This window comes from Coregonus clupeaformis, chromosome 12 (assembly GCF_020615455.1).
Source record: "Coregonus clupeaformis isolate EN_2021a chromosome 12, ASM2061545v1, whole genome shotgun sequence".
Taxonomy (NCBI): Eukaryota; Metazoa; Chordata; class Actinopteri; order Salmoniformes; family Salmonidae; genus Coregonus; species Coregonus clupeaformis.
This window is the reverse complement of record NC_059203.1, coordinates 48,585,468-48,598,747: the sequence shown is the minus strand read 5'-3', so window position 1 is coordinate 48,598,747 and position 13,280 is coordinate 48,585,468. Positions and strand designations below refer to the sequence as shown.

The window sequence follows — 13,280 nt, the reverse complement described above, 5'->3', positions numbered from 1 at the left end:
TTCCTGGGCTACACACAGAACATGAAACATGACATAATACAGAACATTAATAGACAAGAACAGCTCAAGGACAGAATTACATGCATTTAAAAACAGCACACATAGCCTACATATTAATACATACTGTACACACACAAAATCTAGGTCAAATAGGGGAGAGGCATTGTGCCGTGAGGTGTTGCTTTATCTGTTTTTTTAAACCAGGTTTGCTGTTCATTTGAGCAATTTGAGATGGAACAGAGTTCCATGCAATAATGGCTCTATATAATACTGTACGCTTTCTTGAATTTGTTCTGGATTTGGGGACTATGAAAAGACCCAAAGAAGGTGGCATGTCTGGTGGGGTAAGTGTGTGTGTCAGAGCTGTGCGTAAGTTGACTATGCAAACAATTTGGAATTCTCAACACATTAATGTTTCTTATACAAAGAAGAAGTGATGCAGTCAGTCTCTCCTCAACTCTTAGCCAAAAGAGACTGGCATACATAGTAGAGCATGACAATACCCCAGTGCACAAAGCGAGGACTATGCCCCTGTGCACAAAGGGAAGTCCATACAGAAATGGTTTGTCGAGATGTGGAAGAACTTAACTGGCCTGCACAGAGCCCAGACCTCAACCCCATCGAACACCTTTGGGATGAATTGGAACTCCAACTGCGAGCAAGGCCTAATCGCCCAACATCAGTGCACAACCTCACTAATGCTCTTGTGGCTAAATGGAAGCAAGTCCCCGCAGCAATGTTCCAACATCTAGTGGAAAGTCTTCCCAGAAGAGTGGAGGCTGTTATAGCAGCAAAGGGGGGACCAACTCCATATTAATGCCAATGATTTTGGAATGAGATTTTCGACGAGCTTTTGGTCATAAGCTGTTGTTGCTCTTAGGCGTTTCCACTTCACAATAACAGCACTTACAGTTGACCGGGGCAGCTCTAGCAAGGAAGGAATTTGACTAACTGACTTGTTGGAAAGGTGGCATCCTAGTCACTGAGCTCTTCAGTAAGGCCATTCTACTGCCAATGTTTGTCTATGGAGATTGCAATATTTTTTATTATTATTTAATTGTAATTTTTGTGTCAACAATCTAAGTAAAATTCTCTAATGTCAAAGTGGAACAAAAGTAAAATAAAATAAAATAAACATTAATATATCTTGATTAGATAGGTATTGAACCCCATGAGTCAATACATGTTAGAATCACCATTGGCAGCGATTAGAGCTGTGAGTCTTTCTGGGTAAGTCTCTAAGAGCTTTCCACAACTGGATTGTGCAACACTTGCACATTATTATTTTCAAAATTCTTCAGGTTCTGTATAATTGCTTGTTGATCATTGCTAGACAACCATTTTCAAGTCTTGCCATGGATTTTCAAGCCTATTGAAGTCAAAACTGTAACTCGGTCACTCACAAACATTCACTGTTTTCTTGGTAAGCAACTGTAGATTTGGGCCTTGTGTTTTAGGTTATTGTCCTGCTGAAATGTGAATTAATCTCCCAGTGTCTGCTGGAAAGCAGACTGAACCAGGTTTTCCTCTAGGATTTTGCCTGTGCTTACGCCGATTAAAAGCATACCCATAACATGATGCAGCCACCACTATGCTTGAAAATATGGAGAGTGGTACTCAGTAATGTGTTGTATTGGATTTGTCCCAAACATAACACTTTGTATTCAGGGCAAAAAGTGAATTGCTTTGCCAAATTTTTTGCAGTATTGCTTTAGTGCCTTGTTGCAAATAGGATGCATGTTTTGGAATATTTTTTATTCTGTATAGGCTTCCTTCTTTTCACTCTGTCAGTTAGGTTAGTATTGTGGAGTAACTACAATGTTGTTGATCCATCCTCAGTTTTCTCCTATCCAACCATTAAACTCCATTGGCCTCATGCTGAAATCCCTGAGCGGGTTCTACTAACATATGGAATTGTTTTAAGTTGGTCATACCATGGATCATTTAGCTATTGAAATTAGAATTTTAGTACCTCTGTAGGTATTCATTTTTTTTTACAAAAATAATTTCATAAAATATTGAATTTGGCCTTTACTACTATAGCCAATAGAAACCCATTGAATAACACATTCATAAATGGCAAAACAGACAGTCAAAAGAGAAATAATAAGGAATAAGGTTTTGAAGTGTCTGTCATATATCTAGAAGATCTAAGAAAGCTCAGGAAATATTTTGGGTTTTTAGGACACATATTTAACCCCTTTCTTTTGCTGGCACAAAACTACCTCCATACTTCCTTTTTTTTTTTTTACCGATACCAGGTTACCTTCAGACGAGTCCTGCGTGGCATCTGGGGGTTGTAGGAGAACACCATCGTGTTTGCGAGAGTCCTATCTTTTCATAGTGGTCATATTAGTTAGTAGGCCAAAGCCATTTTTGCTTTCGTGCATTTCATTGCTCCTCGCCTTATCAAGAAAAAAAACTTGTCATGAGGGGAATGTATTTAGGTGTAAAGAGCTATACAGGCCTGTTTCGTCTATCACCATGGAATGAATGCATTGGGTAGGAGCCGTGACAGGCTGATATTGAGCAGGCTGTTTATCTTGATTCAGCTGTCATCTCCTAAATTAGGTGTCAATTCAGACATGGGTCCTCATCCCATGGTGTCACTCGCAGGTTTACAGGGGAATAGAAAGGAGTGTAAACTCATGGAGCGGAAGGGAAGGTATGGATACTGACATTTCCTGAGACCACTTCAGTGTGTCACCATGCAGTGTGTTGACAGTGTTCCAAATAGACTACTTAGAGCGGGGAGATTCTATCTTGGTCCTGGGAACCCATTGGGGTCGGGTACACATGTTTTATTCCAGCCCAGCACTAAGAACCATGATTCAGCTAATCAACACTGGTTTAGAGGCATATTTTATAATGCAGGTATGTATTCATGAAAAACTGCATAAACTAAGCCTAAGGTGTAAGTGTTACGGAACCTTTGATTGAATTTGGCCCAAGGTCATTTCAGTTCAGAGTAAAATAAAATCTGATTGGAATATATCAGAACCCAGTCTTCCAGCTGTTTGGGCAATCAGCTACAGTGGTCATGTGATATGTGTGCGTCATATTTAACTCTGGGACCAGCCACCCTGGGGACTGGTGGTACTGTAGATTGGAGAAGGTAGAGAAATATAATGGGAGACAAGGCCACATCATAGCTCTGCTAGCTGAATAATGGTGCCAGCAATGACAGAGACTAAGGTGCCAATTCAATCAAATGAAGAGAAAACACAGGTAAAGGACAGCGCACTAAAGAATACTCATGCCGGAGTTACCTTTTGAACTAGGTAAATTACACACGTTTTTACATACGTTTATCAAGGTCTATCACTGTAATCCCTATCACCCTTATTAGGGTTTGTTTTGTGAGTCTTGTTTACTCAACCATAGAGATTCAAAAGTAAATTAACTCAACTAACCTGCATGCTGACATTGTGGTCCTTTTTTAAAGTAGAAGGATAACTTTGTGATTTGACAAAACTTCCCTAATGGACTTGCAGGGAGAGACTACTGCAATAATTGTTTCATTCCAGTTGAACACCGTCCCGCTGGCTCAGAGCAAAGTGTGAAAAAAGAAAAGCATACAACAACAAGACATGACGCCTGGAGCACTGCTGTTAAAGGGGGCAATCAGCAGTTGCTACATCCATTATGGGACTTATAAATTAATGATATGAACCCATTGATTCTTGAAAAATATAACTTATAAATGCTTCATGAGCTTAGTTCAACTGTTGAACCCCATCAGAACCCAAAATATAAGCTTTTTTTACTCCAATATTTGCAAACAAAGTAAATGTAATCAAACACTGTATAGCCTAAACGCATGGTTAAAACTATAATTTTAATATCATATGATGGTCAGTCCTTGCATCCATAGCTCTGTCTATGAATTTGATAGTGGTTTCATTTCTCAAGCCCCATTCCTCGCTTTTTATCGAAACAGTGGCGGAGAGAGCACTTTGTTATTGTTTCAACTGCGGATTGCCGCTTTAAAGGAAAACTCCACCTAAAAACTATATTTTGGTATTTGTTTCATTAGTCCATTGTTAACATAGTCCCAAAATGTTTTGCTTGTCAGCAATTAGGTTTTTGTAATGATGCAAAACGCAGCATCATATGATGCATCATACGGGGATGATTTCTGTATTTTGAAAGTTAGATATCTTGAAAACTTGATTGCTGACTAGAAAAACATTTTAGGATTATGTCAACAACGGACTAATGAAACAAATACCAAAATATAGTTTTTGGGAAGTGCAAGTCCATTAAGAAATTGCCTTCTGTTTAAAAAAGTTATAATACATTTCTCATTGCTCCTGGTCACAGAGGAACTTTTCCATCTTGTTTTGCACAATGTTTTCTTCAGTGTTTACTTACTTCCTACTTGAATTGTAATTTCACAAATAATGGTGGAAATTCATTTTTGTGGATCAAGACATGCCAGGAGAAAAGTAAATGAGTGTACCAGTATCACATCTCTGTCGCAACAGCTAAAGGGAATTGGGTGTTTGAAGTTTTGGCAGTTTATTTACAAGAGAGGAAATGTAATTTAACCAACCGACCTGTAGTGTTTTTCAAGTCCTGCCATCGGAGATACTTTCCCAAGGAAATATAACATATTTTCACTGCAGCCCTCCAGTCCTTGTTGAAGACTGAATGCAGCCCCCAGGGCAAAATGTGTTCGACACCCCTGCTCTACACCTATGGTGTATGCTAGATTAGAACAGAGGCTTGAGAGGTGAGCAGCTGAGCCGTCCCCTTTAGGGCAGTCAAACACCTATCGGACAGCAGCTTCCCTGTTCCCTTTTCCTCTATTGATTGACCTTTAAATGGGAGGCAGGCACTGGCAGATTGAAGACTGAAGCGGTCCATCACAAACACCTTTCCTCTAACCCCAATAGATCTGTACTCATGTCACAACATGCCTCTCCAGCCAACACACAATGGGTCAACAAATCTTGTAAAAAGGTTAAGAAGCTTTTCCGTAAATGCATTCAATGCATGCCAGTAAGTCAGGTGTTTACTCAGGTGCTTGAGTTCATTGACATGAAAAAACAAAAATGTACTAGCAGCAGGAGTTGAGGAATCCTGCAGTTTATTCCTATGTGCTAATCTTCTTTGAACTTTTTATTATCCCTAACAGCGTTGCATTATTCATAATAATGCCAGAATGTAAATTGTAGGATTTATTATGGCCTCATGCATAAAATTACTCCTGATAGCACGCCAGAAAATATAACTTTTGCTATCTGTTTGGGGAAAACTAGAAGAAAGAAGAACTAGCAATGAACACTATGTACGGTGATGGCACACCACAGCGGGGGTATCAATATTACATAAAGCATGTTGACAAAGTTCACGGCTTGTGTATAACAACATGCCAGAGACTTCTCACACAAACAAATGTGATGACGATTCTCTACTTAGCCTATCTAGGCTTTGTTGACCAAGGCATGTTCGGTTGGTACTATAGCCAATCTCCCATGATGCCTTTGCTGCTGTGTACTCTGATAAACATGCCACCGCGGCGGCTGACTGATTGTGAAATTTGTAGGTGATGCGTGTCGCCTGGATGAGGGCATCTGCTTTGCAAATAAATAATGAAATCACACAGAATGGCTGGTCTCTCGACATGAATTATCCTTTGCTCAGCTGCCTGTCACAGTAGCTCCGTAGTTATGAGGAAAAAGCTACACAGAGATGTTCTTGAGCTACAGCTCGCCCCATGCCGCTGTTATGTAATCCCCGAGTAAAATATTCATCAAGCTGCTCTGGACCACATCGGTATGCAGGGGAGATGCTGAGGAAGCAGTTTTCTTTCAACCCTGCTAACTGCACATGGGTGGCTGCTACTGGGAGAGAGTTGCGTGCAAATGGGCCTCATTGTCTGTGGGAGTGTGTGGGAGGGAAATGGGGGGTAGGTGTGGGTGGAGTGTGTGTGTGTTTGTTTGTTTTCCATCTTGACTGACCTAGTCAGGACCAGACATAGTATTGTAAAGTATGTGTACTTAGAGAAGAGTACATTGCATTACAGTGCATTGATCCGAATGGTTCATCCCTTTAGTTTTGCATTGGAAGATGACTCTATAAATGGAGCCTTGCTAGCAAGGGCCTTCTGGTGAGTAGGCATTAACGTTGGCCCTCACCCGCCATCAACAGGCCTGACCTTTATATCATCCATTCGCCTCCAGCAGACACACACGCACACAAACGCCCATAACTCAAGACCCGTTACACTGGACCACTCTCCACTCTCCATCTGTTGTTTACTGTTAAACCTATACATGATGATCACTGCTTTACAGTCATGTCAGGGACTTTCTTTATGTTACTTCCTTGTAGGTTATTATTCAATTGAGTGAGTGATGGTGGATATAGGCTCTGTGAATCAATGGCGGTCGATGCCGTTTAAGATGAGGGAGGACGATTTTGTTTTTCTCATGAGCGTCGCCTTATTTCCATTATAGCATATTGGATGACTGTCATTCACATTCCATTCACCCAGTTCAATGTAACATCGATAGGTTTAGTCTACTACATGATACTCAAATGTTCCCTATAAACCATCATGAGGTTGCTACAACCTAGCCTATGAATGAAAGTTTACAACGTAGGTGCACACAGGTCAAGAGAAAAATTTGAGGTGACACACAGTGACACATTCAATACTGCCTTGCACACTCTTGCCTGCATCTAGCTGATCTATGGTGTAATCATTAGTACAAGTCGCAAACGAGAGTTCCTATTTGTCACGCCCTGGCTCTGGGGACTATGTTATGTTGAGCCAGGGTGTGTAAGTCTATGTTGAATTTTCTATGTTGGTCTGAGTGACTCCCAATCAGAGGCAACGAGTGTCAGCTGGGTGTCTCTGATTGGGAGCCATATTTAACTGTTTGTCTTGCACTTTGTGTTTTGTGGTTTCTTGTTCCTTTTGGTTTGTGTATCGAAGGACTTCACGTTTCGTTCTTTGTTTTGATCGTGTGATCTAGTCAATAAATATAAATATGTTCACCCGCAACGCTGCGCCTTGGTCCTCTCTGTTCGACGAGCGTGACACTATTGGACAAATCCTGGTATGTTTATCCCCGTTTTGTTCCGTTTGCTTCTGTTTAAGAAACATTTTACAACAGAATCTGCGGAATTAATACACCCTTGATCACACGTAAACACAGTTCACTTTCATAGCAGCCACGTTGTGTTCCTTCTCGCATCTATGCGCTCTCGTCCCCTCACCTTTTCCCGTCGCTTGTGGACTTCAATGCACAATACATCAGCTGTATGTGACCAGGGGAAAATAAACTTTCCAAGCCAAACCATATTATAACCTCTACACACAGCCTACATCGTTGTCACCATATTAGCTAAAGTAACATCATCGGCTACACAATGGTGCTACCCTACAGAGTGCTGTTGAGGCTACTGTAGACCTTCATTGCAAAACTGTGTTTTAATCAATTATTTGGTGACGTGAATTTGTTTAGTATAGTTTTCACTGAGGAGGATGGTCCTCCCCTTCCTCCTCTGAGGAGCCTCCACTGCTGTGAATACCTCTGATGTTCAGCAGTGAGACCAAAAGGCGTCAGCATGCTTCAGTTCAGCTGGCCCCTAGCCAAACTCGGCTAGCTGAACTGAACGAGTGTGCTCGCACACTCCCTTAAAAGATATTCGCTTGAAAAATTAAAAAAAAACATCAATAGTACTGTTTGTCCATTTTGAGAAGCCATAGCCAGTATACACTTCCTCAAAATAGTCAGAATTAATCTAAGATAATTCAAGAAGTCTGTCATTATTCTGACATTTTTGCCGAAGAGATCTTAGTCGCACAATTTTACATATAACTAAGATGTTTGGTGCAGTATTTCTTAATGAAAAAATGTGCATGAAAACGAGTCATCTCTCGTTGAATGACAACAAAGACTTTATTGAAGAATCCCTACTGTTGACCAATCACCGATGAAGCGACGTAGACTTTGGCTCCGAACTTCAGCTTGCCTAGAAATTATTTTGTGTGCACGAACAACCGAAAAAACCCTCGCCGAAGTCCAAAACGAACAGAAACGTCACAAAATGTCATCATAATATATGCACGAACTCTACTGAACCGTTTCGGCTGGTAAGCATGCGGACGCCTTAAGACAGCAGGCACTGTACTGTAGTTATCCCTGTTAATGAGGAGTGTTGACTCAACATGTGGCCAACTTCAGGTCCCTCAACACATTCGGATCAAACTCTACCTACCTCATACGACTGTTTGATTATGCAGCGAGGTTGATGGGGGTCATGTAGAAATAGTAGGAGAGTAAAGGGGGTAGAGGGAGAAGAGATCAGAGTGAGACAAATTAAATATGTAGGGCTACCTCCTATATGCGGTAATGAAGAGTGGAAGAGTGTTAATGATGCAGGACTTCCAAAAGGCTTCCCTGTGCGAATGGGATCAGAGACCGCTGTCAGAGATGCTCATTACTGCACATTACGTGTAAGAAGTGTGTGTGTGCCTATGTATGAGCATCCCATCATGCTGGGCTCACTCAGGGCTATGCTTACAGCCAGGCTGAGGAGGATGGAGGATGGAGAATACACCCCTCTTGGTTGGTACTGTATAGACCTGTGATGGTGGAATCAGCCGGGAGCGTTCAAGGTGCTTATGGCAGCACATAAGCCCCAGGACAGTCACAGCCACGTCCCTCACACTCCCTGCCACATCCACAACTACAGTATAGGGAGGGATCTGACAGAGAAGAAATTGTTGGAAGTGGCTGTCATATTTTGTCATGAATTACCAGGCTAAAATCAAATCTAATTGTATTTGTCACATGCGCCCAATACAACAGGTGTAGATCTTACTGTGAAATGCTTAATTACGAGCCCTTAACCAACAATGAAATATATATAAAAAATAATTGTTAAACCAAAGGAAAAGGAAAAATATTAACACAATAAAATAGCAATAACGAGGCTATATACAAGGGGTACCGGTACTGAGTCAAGGTGCAGGGCTACAGGGTAGATGAGGTAATTGAGGTAACATGTAGGTAGGGGTAAACTGACTAGGCATAGATAATAACAGAGAGTAGCAGCAACATATATGAAGAGTGTGAAGGAATGTGAATGTGTGTGTGTGTGTGTTTAACTATTCTTGTGGGGACCAGAAGTCCCCAAAAGAATAGTAAACAAACAAAAATGTAACTAACTGGGGACATTTTGTTGGTCCCCACAAGGTCAAATGCTGTTTCTAGGGGGTTTAGGGTTAAGGTTAGAATTAGTGTTAGGGTTAGGAGATAGGGTTAGTTTTAGGGTTAGGGTTAAGGTTAGGTTTTTGGGTTAAGGTTAGGGTTAGGGTTAAGGTTAGGGTTAGGGTAAGGGTACGGGTTAGGGTTAGGTTTGGGGTTAGGGAAAATAGGATTTTTAATGGGACTGAATTGTATGTCAATATGCATGTGTGTGTGTGTGTGTGTGCGTGTTGGAGTGTCAATGTAGTATGGGTGACTGTGTGGTTAGAGTCCAGTGAGTAAGAGTGTGGTTAGAGCCCATGTAAGAGAGTTGGTGCAATTTCTTTTACAATATACAAATAAAATAAGGGGGTCAATGCAAATAGTCTGGGTAGCCATTTTATTAACTGTTCAGCAGTCTTATGGCTTGGGGGTTGAAGCTATTAAGGAGCCCTTTGGTCCCAGACTTGGCGCTCCAGTACCGCTTGCCGTGCGGTAGCAGAGAGAACAATCTATGACTTGGGTGGCTGGAGTCTAACAATTTTTAGGGCCTTCCTAACACCGCCTGGTATAGAGGTCCTGGATGGCAGGGAGCTCGACCCCAGTGACGTACTGGGCATTAAGCACTACCCTCTGTAGTGCCTTGCAGTCGGATGCTGAGCAGTTGCCATACCAAGCGGTGATGCAGCCAGTCAGCATGCTCTCAATGGTGCAGCTGTACAATGTTTTGAGGATCTGCGGTCCCATGCCAAATCTTTTCTTTTCTTAGTCCTGTATTGACGCTTTGCCTGTTTGATGGTTCTTCGGAGTGCGTAGCGGGATTTCTTATAAGCGTCCGAATTAGTGTCCCGCTCCTTGAAAGCGGTAGCTCTAGCCTTTAGCTCAGTGCGGATGTTGCCTGTAAACCATGGCTTCTGGTTAGGATATGTCCGTACATCCGCTTCATCAGGCCACTTCCATATTGAGCATTGGTACTTCCTGTTTGTGTTTTTGTTGGTAAGCAGGAATCGGGAGGACAGAGTTCTGGTCAGATTTGCCAAATGGAGGGCAAGGGAGAGCTTATGTAATATGTAATACAATGGTCACAATTAGCGAGATGTTTAGTAATAGATATGCAAAATATCCAATTAGTCTTAAAACACAGCCTGAATGCATGACTTCCAAGAGAGTAAAGGCACAGCATTTCTTATCAAAAGGAAGAAATGACTCAATGAGCCAACACCACCAATCAAACCTGGGCAACAGAAGACGCAGCATAAACAGATCAGAGAAAGCAATTAAGAAGCTACATGAATGCAGTGAAGTTATTTCCAGGGCTGGGTGGTCTGGGCTTATAAATCAGTGAAACCATGGGACTTGGTATGTGCTATGAACAAGGACAGCATGTGGATGAAAATGACTTTCCCTATCATGGGGGGCGATCAAAGTAATGAATCCAGGTCGAAAGAGAAACTGTTATTGTTCTATGAGGAGACAATGAAATCAACTAATGTTGCATCCTATTATTTAGTTGAGAGCATAGAGATCTCATCTCCTATCTTTGCATGTGGGCCATCTATCCAAGTCTATGGGTTAGAGGTAATAGTTGTGACAATTCAGCAGTCCTCAGGGTAGATTGAGATGGCATTACTTTAGGATTATTGGAACTATGGTGTGGAGGCAGAGATTTAACCAGTATTAGTCATATTAGTCATTTAGCAGACGCTCTTATCCAGAGTGAATTACAGTAGAGTGCATACATTTTCATACTTTTTTTTCATACTGGTCCCCTTGGGAATCGAACCCACAACCCTGGCGTTACAAACTCTACCAACTGAGCCACACATGTCTCTGTCATTATTCAAGCTCTTCTTTCCAAATATCAGGGAACCAAATTGTGTTAGAACAGAGAATGAGGATAACATTCCCAACTAGAGCTAACATGGAACAAATGCCACAGTGTACATACATCCGACACCCACTCCAACACTGTAAACACTACAACGTGCATACATCAGATACTCACTCCAACACTGCAAACAAACCACAACCACACACACAAGTAGTAAATCACCACCAAGGTGTGGTCCTTACCTTGAAGAGCCGCAGTATATTGGCCACCATGATGGACACAGAGCTGGACGAGGCTCCGATGACTCCCACCACCCTCTCAGGCTTGGTGATGATGGGTGCCCCCCCGCCCAGACACTTGACGTCTGTCCCATCCTTCTCGATGAGGGCCTGGACGAAGGTGAGCGACTGCTCCAGGGCGTGGGTATCCCGGGAACACGTGTCCAGGATGCGCGCCCCCAGCGTGATGTTGGGAAGCAGGGAATGGTCGTTGTTGATACGGTCCAGGGCGAACAGCATGGCCTCCAGACGATGGATCCCCTTCTCCTTCTTCAGCTCCCCGCAGGCCTTGCCTTCGTTGCCCCTGGAGTGCACGGGGAACAGGCCTCCCAGGGAGATATCCCCGTCTATGCGGATGGAGTTGAGGTGTGCGCCGCTCGAGACTTTGGGTTTAGCAGCTTGGGCGGCCGTGAGAGAGCAGTAGAGGAGGAGTAAGAGCCTGATCAGGCTGCCTCTGTGACAGATCCTGCCAGTCCGATGCAGAGCACATCCCTGGGGCTGAGACACCATGACCACAGCCCAGACACACTCTAGAACCCAGCGGAATCAGGAACACAAAGAACACTAGTCTACTCTATATCCAGAGGGTTAATCTTAATAATACCTCTTGAAGCAGTGGGCACAGAACAGGCGTCCTCTCATGTTGCTTTGCTCTTAGAAGCACTCAATTATAATAGGAGCATGAATTTAGATGGCTCTTCAAAGGATATATCCTCTTCCTTTCTTATATATGCATCTCCTTCTTTCCTCCTCACTCCATGGTCTGACCAACGTGGTGGGCACTCCTCTGCCCACTGTACTCCTCTGCCCACTGTTACTCACCACCCTGCCTATGGATGATACCTCACAGGGGGCATTAAGAAGAACAAAGGTGAATTATAAACTATTTTCTCGCTTTCTCCCTCCAACCTCAATCAGTTTTTAATCTCTCTCCTTCCCTTGGTGGTTTCAGGCCGCTCGGCTCAGGTCTCTGGGCTGCTGAGTGAATTCCTGCAAGATAAAGCAGAGTAGAAGCAATGAGACCTACCACCCAGAGTGGCAGAGGGGCAAAAGATGAAAGAAAGAATTTGTGTTGCTTTGAGCTTGTCACTGCTTTCTTTGTCTGTCTAAACTCCTTTCGCTGCGATCATGTGTGGAATGATGAGATGATTGTTTCTCTCAAACGCTGTCTTTCAATCTCACACGCTCTCTCTCCCTCCTCCCCCTCTCTCTCTCTTCTCCCTCCCTTCTCACCTCTCCGTATTGAATTTAAAAGGGTTGCCATGGACTCCCAAGGTCGAAAGGCAGCTCCCACACGCCTCTTTTCAACATACTCAATAGGAAATGTTGCCTACTATACTACATGTTAGTCATTTAGCAGACGCTCTTACCAAGAGTGACATACAGTTAGTGAGTGCATACATCTTTTTATTTTTTCATACTGGTCCCCCGTGGGAATCAAACCCACAACCCTGGCGTTGCAAGCTCCATGCTCTACCAACTGAGCTACACGGGACTAATGTGTCTACCGTTGTTAGCTTGCAACATTTTGTGTATGATGTGTATGAAAATGTATTCACTCACTAACTGTAAGTCGCTCTGGATAAGAGTGTCTGCTAAATGACTAAAATGTAAATGTAAAATGTGTAATAATGTCTTGATTACATGTCCAAGATCTCTTTAGGCCCTTACAGTAAGTCCTTAAAGTGGCACTCCAGTCTCCTTTTCACCTCAATGATTACCTCTTTTTACCTCTTTTGCTCCTCTATTGTTCCCGCAAGCAAGAGGGGGGCCGATTACATCACATCAGACCAACTCCTTGAATGACCTACTCCTTGAAGTTTGCAGTTGTGTCTAAAAAACACTATTTTGCTCAAGACGTGTTTTAGTTATTTATCCTTAAGTGTACATTACTGTATTTATACCTGTGATATTGTTTTTCAACAGGAGAAATAGCTTGAGTGCTTCTTTGAATCAGATATTTTG

The 13,280-nt window shown here is 42.6% G+C and overlaps 1 protein-coding gene across 1 annotated transcript in view; it reads right to left on the bottom strand.

Moving 5' to 3' along the window:
- The window catches only part of LOC121578349 (metabotropic glutamate receptor 4-like), a 303,853-nt gene that overhangs the window by 250,231 nt on the left and 40,342 nt on the right, over window positions 1-13,280 (bottom strand). Inside the window, exon 2 of the mRNA XM_041892671.2 lies at window positions 11,280-12,305. Coding sequence (XP_041748605.2) covers window positions 11,280-11,825 — 546 coding nt within the window. The 5' untranslated portion in view covers window positions 11,826-12,305. The remainder of the gene's footprint in view (window positions 1-11,279; window positions 12,306-13,280) is intronic.